Below are 16,488 nucleotides of genomic sequence, written 5' to 3' on the forward strand. Positions count from 1 at the left end.
TTTATTTACGACTTTACCTTGTCACCTTTGATCCCGGGCCCCGGCGCTCCCCTGGTCCCCCGCGGTCCCTCGATGCCTCGCTCTCCCTGTAACGACACAACGCGTTCATTTAATTCTCCGTAAGCGCAAAACAAAAACAACGAAATAATAAAAACTTAACATTATAAAAACACCTCCTGTTTTTGTTTGTTGATAATTGAATATTGAGTTTGCGTTCCGCTGCTTTTCTTGTTCGGACGTGTTTTTAAAAAGTGAAAAGGCCAGACCAGAGCCTCGTTGTTTATCAGGAAATAGCTAATATACTGTAGACGGTTGCGTTATTGCGTTGGTGTTTTAACAGAACACATCAGCGCAAACTCTATTTACATATTTTATTTGAGGTTCAATAAATGTGTTTGTGTCTCGGCGGAAAACTGGAAAAAAAAAATACATTTTGCTCAAAACCAATGTAAACTAATCTTTTTTTGCTTTAGCTTGTAACCACAGAAACAACCCCGAAGGAATTCTGGGATGTGTTCCAAATTGGTTCTCGGAGACATTTGTGAAGCAGCTACTGTACTGGTGCCGCCATCAGAGTTCAGCTCGTTTAAATTCCATCTACAGCTGCTCGTCAAAGTGTGAACGGACCAAGAACAAAGACTTTAAAGGGTCCGTACAACGCTGATCTGTGTTATAATACCGTTTCCTCGTCACAAACAGACCTGGAGTTGTGTTTTGTTCCATTTTCACATGTTAAACACAAAAAAAACTGCATATTTAGGCTGGAAAACGCTCTGTTCCACCTTGTGACGTCATCATGTGGTGATACAGGAAGTGCTCCATTGTGTTTTTAAACTCTTCATTTCTAGAATAATTTGGATCATTTCAGCTCTGGACAAAAGGTAAAAAGGAGGAGCGGTTAACGAGGAAACTACCACTTCATGACATCACAAGTTGGAACAGAGCGTTTTGAGCTTTGGAGATCGCCAAGATCCCTCTGGCCCCACCCACTACTGCCCATCAGCAATCAAGCCTCCACCTCGGGATTACGAAGAGACTGAGGATCCTGCAAACGCCGCCAGATCACCCGTGTATCCTCCGTGGTACAGTTCTACTTGGCTCAGTCTAGTTTTTGTGCGTTTGTTTTTTTTGTTGTTTTTTTTGACAGATCTCGCTCCTTGGAACTACCCTGCACCTCAGCCTCCGACCCAGCTTCCTACCAACCGGTTTGAAGACGTCAACCTACGACCCAGCTCTCTACTGTCTGCTCCATCAACCAACATTCACATTTCCTTGTTTGCAAAAAACTTTGATCTGTCAGACCAATGTTCCCTCTAATTTTTCACGAATCTGAGCAAACACACAAACTCCCTGAGCGTCACATGGACCAGTGTGAGCGACATCAGACGTGCACGCCGTGGTCATCAGACGTGCGCGCTGTGGTCATCAGACGTGCGCGCTGTGGTCATCAGACGTGCGCGCTGTGGTCATCAGACGTGCGCGCTGTGGTCATCAGACGTGCGCGCTGTGGTCATCAGACGTGCGCGCTGTGGTCATGCTGCATCACATCCATCCAAGTTAAATGGTTTATTAAAAGAATCAAATTACCACATTTACATTTCTGTTATAAGACTTTTAATTAAGTGCTTTATGGTATGAGTCAAAAATAAGTATATATTTACAAACCACACACTGCAAACACTGAACAAACACACACACGCTTCAAAATGTAAACAAACACACACTGAAAACTAAAAATACACTGGACATGATTGTACAGTGAGACACTCATTCTGCTACAGTGTGTGTGTGTGTGTGTGTGTGTGTGTGTGTGATGATTGGTGGTGGCAGATTGGCATTAGCTAACGCTAATGATTACACATGATATATTTGACCCACATTTAAGTCAATAGCAGAATAAACCACGTTTACCGACCAGGAACATCCAGTCCATCAGCACATCAGGTCCTCTGCTCCTCAGTCCATCATGATCTTCACTCGGTTCCACGAACCGCTCCAGGTCCAGATGTCTCTAGTTTAACTTGTACAAACATCCACAGTGTCCTCGGTCCGTACTTCATTTGTTTTGTCCGTTTCGTCAAGTTTAAAACGCAAAACTGCTACAAGACAGTGCGGCAGAGCGCGGGCCGTCGGAACGATAAGGGGATAAACACTTAGCATCATTAGCATCATTAGCATCATTAGCATCATTAGCATCATTAGCGAGTTTTCACTCCACATCTAAACTCTGGTAGCATGAGGACATGAGGACATGAGGACATGAGGACACCTGACGTTTATAAACTGCGCAGATCCGTGAATCACATAATTGTCTGGAGCAGCTCGTCACACTCACGGACTCACACTGAAAAATAGCGCAGAATGAATTGTGTGTTTATTTTGTTTTCAATTCCGGTTTGATTTTTTTGTGCGCATGCGCAGCGCAGATTTTCTGTGCGCGGACACCGTGTCAGCAGTGCGCCAGTGCGCACGCGCGCAGCTTAGAGGGAGCAGAGTGTCAGACATTACGACAAAGATGTGACAGACTAATAATAAAGTGTTACTCAAACATGTGTGAATGAAACAAAACACAACTCCAGGTCTGTTTTTGAGGAGGAAACAGCATTAGAACATGATTTAAACCTCACAAGAGTCAGTTTTGTGTAATATAGGACCTTTAAGTAAAAGTACAGTTGTCCGTCACAACAACGAGGTTCATCTTTCGTGGTCTCACTGTTTTGTGGATTTTTTTGGTGCAATTTTTCATGCTTTTTTCCAGCGTATGAACGTGCATTGTGTCATGCGTCCTGATTGGCTGTTGGACTGTAGACCATTGTGTCGTGCGTCCTGATTGGCTGTTGGACTGTAGACCATTGTGTCGTGCGTCCTGATTGGCTGTTGGACTGTAGACCATTGTGTCGTGCGTCCTGATTGGCTGTTGGACTGTAGACCATTGTGTCGTGCGTCCTGATTGGCTGTTGGACTGTAGACCATTGTCCATCAGTCTCCTCCGTGCCGTGTCTCCTGTCCAGTACAGAATGTGTTCAGACAAATTCACATAAACGTTGGATCTCAGTGTGACTCTGAAGTGCTGTACGTTTGCGATTTGTTTTCTCCACCGACAAAACCCACAATGTCGATGAAACGTTCTGCACCGACAAAGACGCCTACGAAGGTTTGAACTTTGAGAGAGTTTAAACGAGAGAGAAATGTGAGAAAATGTTAACGCCTGTGTGAGAAAAGTGTATAAAGTGTGTGGTGAGGGGTTTTACCGACAAAAACAGAGAAAAAGTGTAAAAATATCACATGAAAAAATCTAATATTTAAATACTTGTTTAAAAATGTACTTAAAGAGTAAAACGTAAAAGTATTTCCCAGCATTTTGAGCTTTGGAGATGAAAACAGACTGATAATAAAGTGTCAAACGTGTGTGAATGAAACAAAACACAACTCCGGGTCTGTTTTTCATCGGGTAACGACATCGTAGCGCGGCGTAAACCTCACAAAGACTCAGTTAAAAGTTACAGCATCTTTTTGAAAACTGAAATCTGCGCAGAATTGAAGCCGTAGGATTTAAGAAGCGCGTTCAAGAACCTCCGAATCGATTTATCGTGAGGCTAAACAACAACATTTTAGCTGGAAAATCAAACGTATGCTCTGTACGTTCCTCCTCCGCCCTTCCTTTCCAGCGCGTCCCGTCAACGCCCGAAGGCTCCTGCTCAATAAAACGTTTACAAGGATTCGCCGGGTTTTTTCAGACGCAAATCACACACACACACATAATAGACAAAGAGAGTTACTCGAGTCGATAAAAACGTCTGTAAGAACGAAATGTAGGAAGCCCCCGAGGTGACGGCGATGCAAAGTTTGTATAAGAGACGTGGAGGGAGGTCAGGCTGCGGCGGCGTTGGTTTTTGAGCGCAGTTATTCCACAGTATTTTACATGTCTTAAGGCCACGCTGGAGGGGCTGCTGAGCGTTTTTAAAGAGAAGAAGCCCGAGCGTAGAGAGGGATTAGAGATGTAATCCAAGCTGACAGTAAACACAATGAGGAAATTGCCGCATAATGTTACCTATGCTGCGTATATGACTGGAGAGAATATATTTGCTCCTGTTTTGCAAAGTCATTTAAGGACAGAACAGAACACAAAGACGTTGTTTGCAGCTACGATCAGAGCACAATTATAACACGGCGGCGTTTGAAAGTAAAAAGGCGATCGTGTCTCCGTGACTCCCTGTTCGGCGCACGAGCCCGAGTGCTAATGAAGTGGAAAATGGTGATATTGCCGCTGAGCTCCTGTGAATCTGGGTCGTGTCGGGGCTTGTCATAAGAAAGAACGCAGCAGTGGAACCGGCGGCATCTGCACGGACACAGACGGAGAGAGAGCTGCTTCAGGCCACGGGCGAAAGGGGATGGGGCTGCAGTCGGCCCGGCGAAGGTGGAAACGTGAAGTCAGCAAGTTATTAACTGAAGAATTAGACGTCGATCACAGGACGCAGCGCGGAAGAGGTTCTGTTCATCATAACGCACAAGTGTCTGTAATAAAAGGGTTGTGCAGAATCCAACCAAATTAAACTATGACTTTTGTCTGATCTTTGCTCTAATGTGAAAACACTGCTGCTGTTTGAAAGTGAAAGTCCAGGTGTAAATGTGACATCACTGTGTCAGGATGGATTTCATGTTCCGCCTTGTGCTTTTGGTGTTTGGTTTGGTGTTGGCGGTGACGGGTTAAAATCCCCACATCAGACCGAGTGCAGAGGAAGTCTCTTCGTGACCTTGTTTGTGACGTGTCTGTCTGAGACGCCACAGAGGTCGCCAGCGCCGCTGTCGTGTCACTCCTGGTCCTGTTCTATTGTACACGCTCCACTCGTCTTCTGTCGGGACGATCAATGAGACTGACACACGTCTGACATGAGCCACAGCACAGAGCTGCACGGGAAGTAATATGTGCTGTGTAATCAGCTCATGTAAATGTGCACAGTGTCATTGTGCAGGGGCCCAGAGGGGCCTGTGTGCAGGGGGGCCCTGCGGGGAGCCCAGCGGCCCATGTGCAGGGCCCGTGTACAGGCCCTGTGTGCAGGGCCCGTGTGCAGGGAGCCCAGTGGCAGGTCACTGGAGCTGTTAAGTTGAGTCTTTGAAAACAGGTCACAGGGTTCGGGCTTTTCCACTTTCCACAGAGTCAAAACCTCTAAAGAAAAGTCATATAACAAGTGGGATATTAAATAGAAAGTAATAACTCACTTTAGGACCTGGGAGACCTTCTCCTGTCGGGCCCCTCTCTCCTTGGACGCCCTGAGGCCCCTGAGGTCCCTGATAGAGAAAGCACATGTTGTGGATGTATAATTGTGCCTCTTAATGAGTCTGTCATATTTACCGGTGATCCGGGCTCTCCCAGCCCCGGCGGGCCCGGGGGCCCTGGTTGTCCCTGGAAACCGATGTCCCCCTGAAAGCACAGGAGCAGGTGAGACAGAGCGTGGAGACTCGCTCGTTTACTTTTCCGACGCAGTGAGGCGGCAGCTTCACCTTAGGTCCCTGCAGGCCGATCCCCGTCTCACCCTGAATTCCAGGTGGCCCAGGAAGTCCCCGCTCCCCCTATAAAACAAGTGAACACACAGATTAAGAACATACCAGATGCCCAGCCGCACACACAGCGCTTTGTTTGGCACAGGAGCAAAATGCAAATGTACAAGTGAAAGAGGTGACTAATGCTGTTGTATTGTTTGTGTAGAGCTCGTAAAGGCCGACGGCAGCGTTCAGAGCCTCATAAACATCCGTGGGCTTCGCGGTGACTTGCACAATTGGTTTTCAGTCTAATGGACATGACATTTTGATCCTTAAGTGTCTAATCATTACAAAACGTTACATCATTTATTTGCACTAAACCGGATTTAACAATGAAAATCTATAAAGAGCAGGTTAACAAACTCAGTGTCTAAATGATCACATGCTTTTCTGCCCTTTCCGAGAGCGCCTTGTTTTACAGCAAATGAAACGCAGAGTCTCTGAACGTGTAACCACAGAGAGGAGAGAGGGATTCAGGTGGTGTTCTTCAAGTGCAGCCTTTATCAGTGCAGAGCCAGCAGCAGTAAATCACATCCAGGCTGTGCAGCAGGAGGGCACACTCAAGGCGCGAAGAGGGTGTGGAGACGTTAGCGATAGCATACCGCTATTCTTTTTTCACGTCTGCCCTTTCCAGCAAGTCGGGACAATGTTTAAAGGTAAACTTGAGTCTGCTGTTCGGGTGATAGAGCACGACAGCCAGACAATCAGCACCGACATTCTTGCAAAATAATTAAGGTGCCAGAGGTCGGTGGGAGTGTGGCACGGGGCCAAAGTAGCGGCTATAACGTGTGAGAGGGGCATAAAAAACAGAATGAGACAAATACGCTGACAAGGTAATAACAGATGAGCCGCTTACAGGGGGACGAGCGTTCCAGGGCTGATGGATCATAACTCACGCAGTCTTTGCATGTTTGTCTTCCCTGTTTCTGATTATGTCGTTATTCAAAGCAACGACGGCGAGTTTAACCTCCGCTCAAACTGTTGTGAAGCAAAAAGTTCGATACGTCTTTTATTTCATTCGCCAGTTTTGACTTTGCCGCCGCCCTCCTTCCATCGCGCGCTCGTTTTATTTCCTTTGTCCCGACGAGTCCGCTGACATGTGCCTCTTGATACGGCCATGAAAGGATTTAACTTGAACCAGACCGAACGCGCTGGGAAACGGCGGATTTTTTTGCGCTGGATCCCGTTTGGACAGGTACGCGTCGGGCCCTGTCACCGCGGGTCGCCTTTGATCACTTCATGTGGACAGTTAGAGGCCGGTCTTTGGTGTGAATTCTTTTCCCCCCTCACATAAAAAGTTACAGTTACGAGTTTTCAGTTCAGTTTTTTTCCCCCTTTTTCCCTTTGTATTATCAGCGCTTCCACAAAGGTATTCATCATTTCATAATCTGACAGGTAACTTACTTTTTTACCCATTGGACCTTCGGGGCCGGCGTCGCCAGGTGGGCCAGACAAACCCTACGGCAAATAAGAGAAAGTTGTTAAAGTTATTAAGCAGTGATTGACGTAATGACCATAGACCGTATATAGAAATGGACGTGCTAACTGTCTCTGGCTCCAATTCACTTTCTATTGAAAAACTGCTGCTGTCAGACTCGTCATTTTGCTTTTAAACGTTCGTATTAACCCGCTCTACATGATCCTGGTGTTTCTATTTCGCTATTTTGTCTGTAAATCAAGATATGAACGTTAAAAACAGACAAATCTGCGTAATCCTTCAGTCGTCCGGGTTTGATCCGTAGCAAAAGATGAAATTTAAATCTGTCAACTGGACAAATCGATGTAGGAGTGAAGACGTTTCGCTGCTTCTTCAGTTTTTGGTCAGATTACTGCTGGACACTGCCTTATATCTGTCCTGTACGACCTTTAATGGCCCTCCTATTGAAACAAAAGAGAGTAGGAGGGCCATTAAAGGTTAAAAAGAGTCGTTAAGGCTAAAACTGGAGAAAATAGCTTGGATGAACAGTCAAACGTCTTCACTCCTTCCAGTTTTGGTCCAGTTTACAGATTTAAATTTCATCTTTTGCTAATGTTTGATTGACGGCGTAGCTAATGTACCTTCGACATCCTCGCTCCGGATTGGCTCTTTGGTCGCTATAATACTCATAATAGCTCAAATTTTGCCGCTATAACTGCTAGCCTCGACGAGATAAGTTTCATTCGACTTGACTAAACTTTGTCCATTTCTTTACGAAGTTTATGGTCGTGACGTTAAAAAAGAATCAAACCTGGAGGCCTCGGTTTCCTCTCGGTCCGACAGTTCCTTCAGGGCCCTAAAGGAGAACACGGTTTACTTTTCGGATCTCCTCACAGCGCACACACGCATCACTCTGTTCAAAAGCGTGGGAGCGTTGCACTTGCACAATGCTCATTTTAAATTTTTATGTGTTTTTAACTGCTGACAAGATAATAACCACAGAATGCGATCAACGTACGCGGTCTCCTTTAACTCCAGGTACGCCGCATTCGCCCCGCTCGCCCTGTAAGAGAAGAAACATCAACGTAATGACTTTCGTTAATCGCTTTAATGACAGAGTAGTGTTTCGCGAGGCTCCGTGTAAACCCGCACATTAACGTAGCTTTGGTCTGTACATGAGGATCATAATTGACGTAAACAGACTCGTCGTGAGCGCAAAAACCGTCTTAAAAGTTCGAGAATTCAGACTTGCCGGTAGATGCTGAGGGTGCGTTTAATCCATACGTACCTTCTCGCCTTTGTATCCTGGTTTTCCCTGCGCACACAAAACACAGTTAAAGCACGGGGAGCAAACAGTGTCACTCAGACGATATAAAGAGACTGGTTATCCTCTTAATGCCCGTATAGAGCAACAACAGCAATTTACCTCACGCAAAGCAATTAACTTCCCATCACCGCCTCACCTCTGCTCCTTCACGACCCGGAAGACCGCTGAGTCCACTCTCACCCTGGGGAAACACGTTCTTCATTAAGTGCATGTGCCAGCTCAGCATTTCCCAAAGAAAAAGCAGGGAAATTAATACAAAAATAGAAAATAAACATGTACAACCTTTTGTCCTCTGAGCCCGGGACTTCCGTCTTCGCCTGGACGACCCTTCTTGCCCTAAAGAGGAAACATCAGGAGACCCCACATGTGGAGTAAGATGAGTCAGAGGTCAACGGGATTGGACCGGAGCTGCGTCGGCCGCGGTCACGTTAGCCGGACGACGACGCGGCCAAGTCTAACACCGACTATGATGCGAAGCAGCTTTTGTTCTCTTCCTGTGAGTGAACATCAAAGCCACAGCGCTGGCGTCTAATCGCGTCTTTTTTGACCTCGTTAATGATCTCGCAGACTCAGCATCGAAACACAAAGACGAGAGTTGCGCAAGTGAACGCTTCGGCCTGCGTTGTGTCCTCACCCAATCCCGCAGCAGACGAATTCCTTAAAACAACAAGATCCTACGTATTTCCCCAAATGCAAATGTCCCGGCATGTTCTCAGTGAAGTGTGTAGGAATGTGCGGCATTACTCTCGCTGCTGCTGGGCTCCACGCCATTTACTAAACCCTCTTAAAACCCTACAATTTTGTAAGTTGTTAAAGATGAGTCTGGCTTTGTCAGCTGTGGAGCTGTCAGCGGCGCTTCAAATGGAGTCTATTTGGGAGTAATTGTCCTTAAAAACAAAACAGTGGTTTTCTAAAATGACTGAACAGAGGGGGAAATACTTACCGGGGGGCCGCTGGGTCCTCTTTCGCCTTTATCACACGCACACTTACTCTGGGCTAATGGGCACTGGACACGAGGAGAAGCAGAGGTCAGAGATCAAAATAATCACGTGGAAGACTCGACTGAAGATGGAAGACTCACCCCTTCGTCTGCCAGTGTCGTCTACAAAACAAGAAAAAAACAAAAAAACACGAAACAGTTATGTTAAATCCATCTGCTAATTTAAAAGCTAAAATGAAAATCTATAGGCCTCATTAACGGACTCAGTGTGGAGCTGCCAGGACTGTACTTCCTCATTTGGCTCGCTCCATGCACGAATAAAACTCATCAAAGCTCGAGTATAAAACTTTAGTGTGGACTTAAACACGTTTACGCTTGGTACCTCACGCATTTAAACATGTTTTTCTCATGACAGCAGCTGGATTTGAAACATATTTGTACTGTAAATCTCCCCGTACGCCGCCCAAAGCGCTCCCGAGGCAAACATCTATCCGCTCTTAAATATCGTTTCATTGGATTCTACTGAAATCCTACACAGTTTCTTCCTGTCTCCGTAGAACGCCGTTTATTCGCTCGCGGAGATGGTTTTGTACGGCGACCTCTGACCCCGTCCACCTGTTTGAGCGCGCGAGGTTTGACTCACTCCTTTTTTTTTTAACCGACGCTCACGGCTTTTCATAGCGCCGCATTTTTTACGCCTCGGGTTTGCAGCACATGAAAGATGACCACGGTTTTTCTATACGAGGGGTCGAGCGGAGACGCGATACAAAACCACAAAACGCACGCATTGTCCAGGAATAGGAATAGAAGCAACGGGAGCGAGGGTTTTCGGAGAATTTGTTTGAAAAGAAGGAACGCCGGGAATGAAAGACTGGGAGACGCTGAGCCGGGATAGAGGCGCTTATGACATACAGATGCTGCGTCTACATCCAGATCAAAGTGGGACTCAAGTCGGGAGGGGAACGTCGACATGGCCGACCCGGGATTATCGCGTGAATCTAATCGAGATCATATTTTTGCAATAAATCAAACATTTTCTACACGACTTGTAAATGTCACGGTCGGTGTATCTGTAAAATTCAATACAAAAGCGCTGCCCTCTTGGACCCTCGCTTGGAATATTATAACGCTCGGGTGTTTTTTTACGGTGAAATGTTTTGGACGGGTTGTTGTTTAAGTAAAAAATGCAGATATAGATTTAAAACGTTACTCGAGTTGAAGTAAAAGTATCACGGGAAGAAATCTACTTAAGTGAAATGGAAGAATGGTCATGTTTTTATACAGTTTAAAGTGTTTTGTATCAAGGAACCGTAAATGCAAAAAAAAACACTGGGGCGAGGGGGGGTTAAGTGTCTTGCCCAAGGACACGACAGCAGTGTTCATCTGTGGGAGCTGGGATCGCACCGCAAAGTACATGTTTAAAAATGTACTTTAAGAGTGAAAAGTAAAAGTATTTCACATCAGTTTGTTCATTTTTCAAGTGTAAATGTAAAGATATTGATTCAAAATGATACAGATTTTGGTCATAGAAACAAAACAAATCCATTTCTTAAATTTTTCTTCTGAATTTTGTGTTTATTTTTGTTTTGCTCAAAGCTGAAGCTTGAACTCAGACGGAAAGTGGACTTTTTTCACTTGACATGGGATGTGTTTCTGGAGTTCTTTTATTTATTTATTTATTTATTTTTAAATTTTATTTTATATTTTTATTTTATTTTATATTTTTATTTTATTTTATATATATTTTTTTTTATTTTTTTTATTTTATTTTATTTTATTATTTTTATTTTATTTTTTATTTTTATTTTATATTTTATTTTATTTTTAAATTTTATCTCTGTTGTCTTATTTAAGTATTTACTTTGCATATTTATTTTATTGTTAATGTTATTTTTTTTTACTTATTTTACTTATGAATTATGCTGAAAAACTTTAATTAAAAAAAGATAATAAAAAAAAAACTAAACCCTCAAATCAGATGAAAAATACTTTTACTTTTCAGTCCTGTTCAAAACTGTAGTGGAGTAGAAAGTACAGATACCGCTCTCAAATGTACTCAAGTAAAAGTAAAAAGTACACACTGTACAATATACTTAAGTAAAGTACAGATACATGAAAATTCTACTTAAATACAGTACTTTACTACCGGTACTTGTACTTCATTCCCTTCCATCATTGTTTCTAATCAGTGTCTTTAACTATTTCCATACGATCTTGCTCATGGCGATGCCCCTAGAGTCTTAACTGAGTACTGCAGTTAGACGTGTGATTATACTTGTGATGCGAGTTTACGAAGTTTAAGGAGCATAAATATTTGAAGGAATGAATATGAACTGATAAACTAGAGTCTTAGAGTGGATTTGTCGGGTCTAAACTAGAGTTACTACAAGATATTTCGATAAAGAGTTTGTATTGTTCTTTACGTTAAGATAATAAACTTAAAGTGCCCATATTCTGCTGTTTTCTGTGTTTTAAAGTCGTTTCCTCGTCACAAACAGACCCGGAATTGTGTTTTTTTGTTTCATTCCCACACATTTAAGACAAAAAACTCATGCATATTGAGGCTGAGTTCTTCTCTCGAACTGAAAACACTCCGTTCCACCTTGTGATGTCATCATGTGGTGATACAGGAAGTGCTCCGCTGTGTTTTTAAATTCCGCACACCTTCATTTCTAGAGTCATTTGGACGATTTCAGCTCTGGAATTGCCACTTATCTCAACCGAACCAAAGTCAAAAAGCAGCTGTTAGCTTGAAAACGACCACTTGATGACATCACAAGGTGGAACGTCGCATTTTGAGCTTTGGAGATGTAACAGACTAATAATAAACGAAACAAAACGCAACTCCAGGTCTGTTTTTGATGCACTAACAACATTAGAACACGGATTAACGCTCACGAGAGTCCATTTTGCGTAATATCGGACGTTTAAACTTTTGATCACTTCGCGCGTCGGTCACTTTCTGTCAAATCCACGTCCCAACACAACATCTAGAACATTCCTGTACGTTATTTGGCCTCGCTCCACCTGAGTCAACAGCGGCGTGGGGTTTTGAAGTGGCTTCGTCTGTAGATGTAGCGTGCGTATGCGTCCTAGCTTGGTTCCTGCTCCTACTTTTTTTTTTTTTCCCACAAATCTGTTTAATGTACAGCACATGTTCGGTTCACCGGGCTGGATGTGACTCCGGGAAGTTCCTGTACAACACATGTTCTAATTAACTCACTGGAAAAGCATCAGTCGGTTTACGCAAGAAAGGCCAAACTGAATTCATAATTACGCAAAAGGGTGGAGGATGTGTCAGGTACTGGTGGGAATTCAATCTCCGGCACAAACGGAGTAAAGAAACGGACTGAGAGAGTGTGACGTCATTTGCAGCATCCGGCTCCGAATTAAGCTCGTCGAGGCTAGCAGGTATAGCGGCTAATTTTTTATATTTGGAAGAACGAGAGCAGCCACCGTAGGGAGATGTTTCGGGCACGTCCTACCAGGAGGAGGCCCCAAGGAGGACGCAGGACACGCTGGAGGGGCTGTGTCTCTCGGCTGACCTGGGAACGACTTGGGGGTCCCACTGGAGGAGCTGGAGGAAGTGTCTGGGGTGAGGGAAGTCTGGGAGTCCCTGCTTAGACTGATGCCCCCCCCCCCGAACATGGATGGATGGATGGCAATAGCAACCAAAGACCCAATCCAGAGCGAAACTGTTGAACGTAACTCGGGCGCTTAGCAACGCTGTCAATCAAACCTGTTGCTAACGCTAACGGGAAAGCAACATCGGGGAAAGAAGACGCCTGATCTGTCTGTTATTAATGTTCATATTTTGATTTACAGACACAAAAGTGAAATAAAAACTCAAGGATCATGTAGAGGGTTAATACGAACATTTAAGACCATTTTATTTAGAATTTGAGTAAAAATGTGATAAAAAAACTCTAATTTTGCCGCATTTTTCTGACTTAAAACTTGAATAAGTCAGAGTTGGAATTAGATTAGTCTATTTTTAATGTTCATAAAAACCCCAGGATCATGTAGAGCGGGTCAATACGAACATTTAAGACCAAAACGCCGAGTCTGACAGCAGCAGTTTTTCAATAGAAAGTGAATTGAAGCCAGAGCGGATGGAGCCGGACGCGCGTACACAAGCTCACTTCCTGTTTGTACCGCGACTAGTGTGTTAGCGATGTCGATTTATATAAACAGTGTGGGGTCGGGGCTTTGGTGGAGTTCGTTCCGCGGCGGTGTTCGTGTGTCTGTTGCCATGGCAGCAGGCGGCAGGTGTAGTTCAGAGTGTAAAGTGACAGCGGACGGTGGTGTAGAAAGTCACACCGAGAAAGTGCTGATTGGGTGGACCTGCAGAAGTCACAAAAAACCATTTCATTTACCTTGAGAAGAAAAAATATATATATAATGATTTAAATACTTCACCGGTTACAACAATGACCTTGTTATAGGATCGCTTTAGGAGATGGAATCATAATTACAATCAGACCTCCGAGCTGCAGAAACGCTGAAGCTTTAGAAAATGCCTCCGCAGGTCTGAGCAAGTGTGGACATATTTGGATTTACGCAAAAAATATCTAATAAAAAAAAAAAATGTAGGATGAGGAAACCGCTGCTTGACTAATGAAATATACGTTTTAGGCTGCGCTCTGATCTGTTTTTATGTAGTTTCCTCATCAAAAACAAACCTGGAGTTGCGGTTTTTTTTTATATTCGCACATGTTTAACGCTCCGCTCCACCTCGTGATGTCATCGTGTGGCGATACAGGAAGTGCTCCGCTCACGCCTTCATTTCTAGAATCATTTGGATCATTTCAGTCCCGGAATTGTCACTTTCTACTGAACTAAAAGCGAAAATAAGATGTTTTTTTTTTTTCAGCGTAAAAACTGCCACTTCATGACATCACGAGGTGGAACAGAGCGTTTTCAGGTTTGGAGATGTAGACAGGTTAATAATTAAGGTGTGAATGAAGCAAAAACACAACTCCAGGTCTGTTTTTGAGGACGTAACAGTATTAGAACACGATTTAAAGCTCACAAGAGTCAGTTTTGCGTAATATATGACATTTATACGAGAAAAGTGTGTGTTTTTCCAACTTGCGGCGCCTCTTTTTGTCGCCGTAAAGGAATATTAACGTTGGAACTGCTCATCAAACAGCTGAATCATCTTAAATTCACTCACGATCTCCTTCATGACTTTGTCCACGATGGCTCTGTCCTGCAGGTTGTGGAGGTAGCGCGACGCCGGAGAACTCGCGATGAGCCTCAACTGGGCGATGTTTGTGGGTTCGTTGGCCTCCGGAGTGATGCCGATGGCGAAGAACCGCACGCCTTGATTCTTCGCGTCCGCCACGGCCGAGAAAATGTCCGGATTTCTGGGATGGGAGATTCCGTCGAAGAGCAGGACGGCCACTTTGATGCTGTTCGGCTCCGACTCCTCCAGGTAAATTCGGGTGAGGTTGGTGATGGCGTACGTGGTGTAGGTGCCGTGCCCGATGTAAACGATGGGAGCGATTCGCGCTTTGAAGTCGTCCGGGCCTCTCCACTGCTTGAAGGTCTGTTCTACGATCACGTGGCTGCTGTACTGGAGCAGGGCGGCGCGGGAGACGAGGGCCCGGCCCGTCTGGAGCCGCGCCACCTGCAGACGCTCCATCACGTCGGAGGCGAAGCGTTTCTCCTGGGCGTGGTTGTCTTTGGCGCTTTCGGAGCTGTCGATCAGGAAGGCGATCTCCAAACTGCAATCTTCATCAGCGACTGCTAAATAGAAAAAAAAAAAGATTGATAGACTCCGTAACCAGGCAACGAGATACTTTCACAGACCCGACGTTATCTGCATCCATCTACACGCCGTCGCCGAAGATTTACAGCTCATTACTTTCACGTCCGGTCAAATATAACTCATACGAAACATCACGGCGAAAAGCGGAGCGGCGTCTTTATCTACGGCGAGTTCACGGTTCTCTATAGGTGATTTACGGAACGTTTATCGGGCAGAGCGTGAAAGTCCATGGACGCAACGTGTCATTTTAAAGCCAAATAAAAGTTAAACCGAACTCGCCGAGGCATCGCTCAACGGCAGAAGGAGGTCACGGTTTTAATATGGACTGGAAATAAATCACGCGCGTCTCCGGCAAAATATGTCAGCGGGAGAATGCGCCCGAGGAAGGTTTTTCCAGAATTCTGCGCGGATAAAAACATTCGGTTGAAGCGCGCGTACGACAGTCACATGGAAAACAGATGGATGGGAGATGTTATCAATCTACTCCCGTCCTCCAGCCATGTCCTTGTTGAGGATCATGTTCTAGTTTACTCCACCTGTGGCAGACGTTACATAAATAACTACACACCTGACACCTGTGGAAAACCCTCAACTCCATCCCTCTTCTGTGACAGTAACGCACGGCTACTTACTTTTCCCGTTCTTGCCCACGGAGTTGGACGTGTACACTTTGTTGTGGTTGTTGTTGTTGCTCTTCTTTCGGGGCGACACCACTTCTTCTTCTTCGTAATCTTCCTCAAAATCTTGCGCCAGGAGACCCTGAAGTCCCCAGAGGAGCAGGAGCCAGCGCAGAGAGGGGACCATGACTCTTCAGAGCAGCGGAGACAGAGAAAGAGAAGGAAAAAAAACCTTGAAATCCACTTATAAACACGCAGGTCCAGTCTAATACCTTCTCAAACCTGGAGACAAGCTCAAACAGGTTCTGGGATCAGGGGCTTTTGGAAACGAAAAGGCAGAACTTACAACTTACACGTGTAGAAAATGAGTTCGGTTAGGTTTGGATATAGTTTGGAGCTTCTGTATCCATGGGGTGAAGGTCCTGATGGTGCGAAGATGGAGGTCAGTCAGGTGTCATGAGGAGAAACCAAACGCAGGAGTGTGTTGTCCGAACTTTCGCCTGGATCTCTGGAGACTGCCTCAGACGCGAGCCATTCTGGGGGAGCAGTAAATGAACCCGGGCCAGCCCTCTCCCTTTAGAGACGCACTCCCTTTTTTTTTTTCAGAGCAGGGAGGAGGAGGAGGGACCGGCATCCAGACACATCAGAAACATCACGTCAAAACGCTGCCTTTGAGTAGAACCAGCCTTTGAACGACTCCATAAAACAACTACATTTTTTCCAGAGCAGTTGTCACTACTTCTTAAACTATTGAAGAAGATGTAAAAACCCAAGGGCAAAACACAAAGAGTTGCTTGGAAACTTTTTAAGATTTTCCATAAACCGCGTACAGTGCAGATTTTACGTTTTGATAGTTCGCTGACATTTAGGAAC

At 44.9% G+C, this 16,488-nt stretch overlaps 1 protein-coding gene across 1 annotated transcript in view; it reads right to left on the reverse strand.

Moving 5' to 3' along the window:
• LOC117380414 (collagen alpha-1(XXVIII) chain-like) overlaps window positions 1–16,149 on the reverse strand; it is a 31,537-nt gene extending 15,388 nt beyond the window's left edge. Inside the window, exons 1-15 of the mRNA XM_055227308.1 lie at window positions 15,969–16,149; window positions 15,631–15,806; window positions 14,402–14,976; window positions 9,367–9,387; window positions 9,229–9,291; window positions 8,568–8,621; window positions 8,422–8,466; window positions 8,247–8,273; window positions 7,977–8,021; window positions 7,770–7,814; window positions 6,946–6,999; window positions 5,503–5,571; window positions 5,354–5,422; window positions 5,221–5,289; window positions 18–86 (exon numbers count right to left, since the gene is read on the reverse strand). Coding sequence (XP_055083283.1) covers window positions 18–86; window positions 5,221–5,289; window positions 5,354–5,422; window positions 5,503–5,571; window positions 6,946–6,999; window positions 7,770–7,814; window positions 7,977–8,021; window positions 8,247–8,273; window positions 8,422–8,466; window positions 8,568–8,621; window positions 9,229–9,291; window positions 9,367–9,387; window positions 14,402–14,976; window positions 15,631–15,802 — 1,377 coding nt within the window. The 5' untranslated portion in view covers window positions 15,803–15,806; window positions 15,969–16,149. The remainder of the gene's footprint in view (window positions 1–17; window positions 87–5,220; window positions 5,290–5,353; window positions 5,423–5,502; window positions 5,572–6,945; window positions 7,000–7,769; window positions 7,815–7,976; window positions 8,022–8,246; window positions 8,274–8,421; window positions 8,467–8,567; window positions 8,622–9,228; window positions 9,292–9,366; window positions 9,388–14,401; window positions 14,977–15,630; window positions 15,807–15,968) is intronic.
• Between the last annotated feature and the right edge of the window lie 339 nt (window positions 16,150–16,488).

Source organism: Periophthalmus magnuspinnatus, chromosome 2 (assembly GCF_009829125.3).
Source record: "Periophthalmus magnuspinnatus isolate fPerMag1 chromosome 2, fPerMag1.2.pri, whole genome shotgun sequence".
Taxonomy (NCBI): Eukaryota; Metazoa; Chordata; class Actinopteri; order Gobiiformes; family Gobiidae; genus Periophthalmus; species Periophthalmus magnuspinnatus.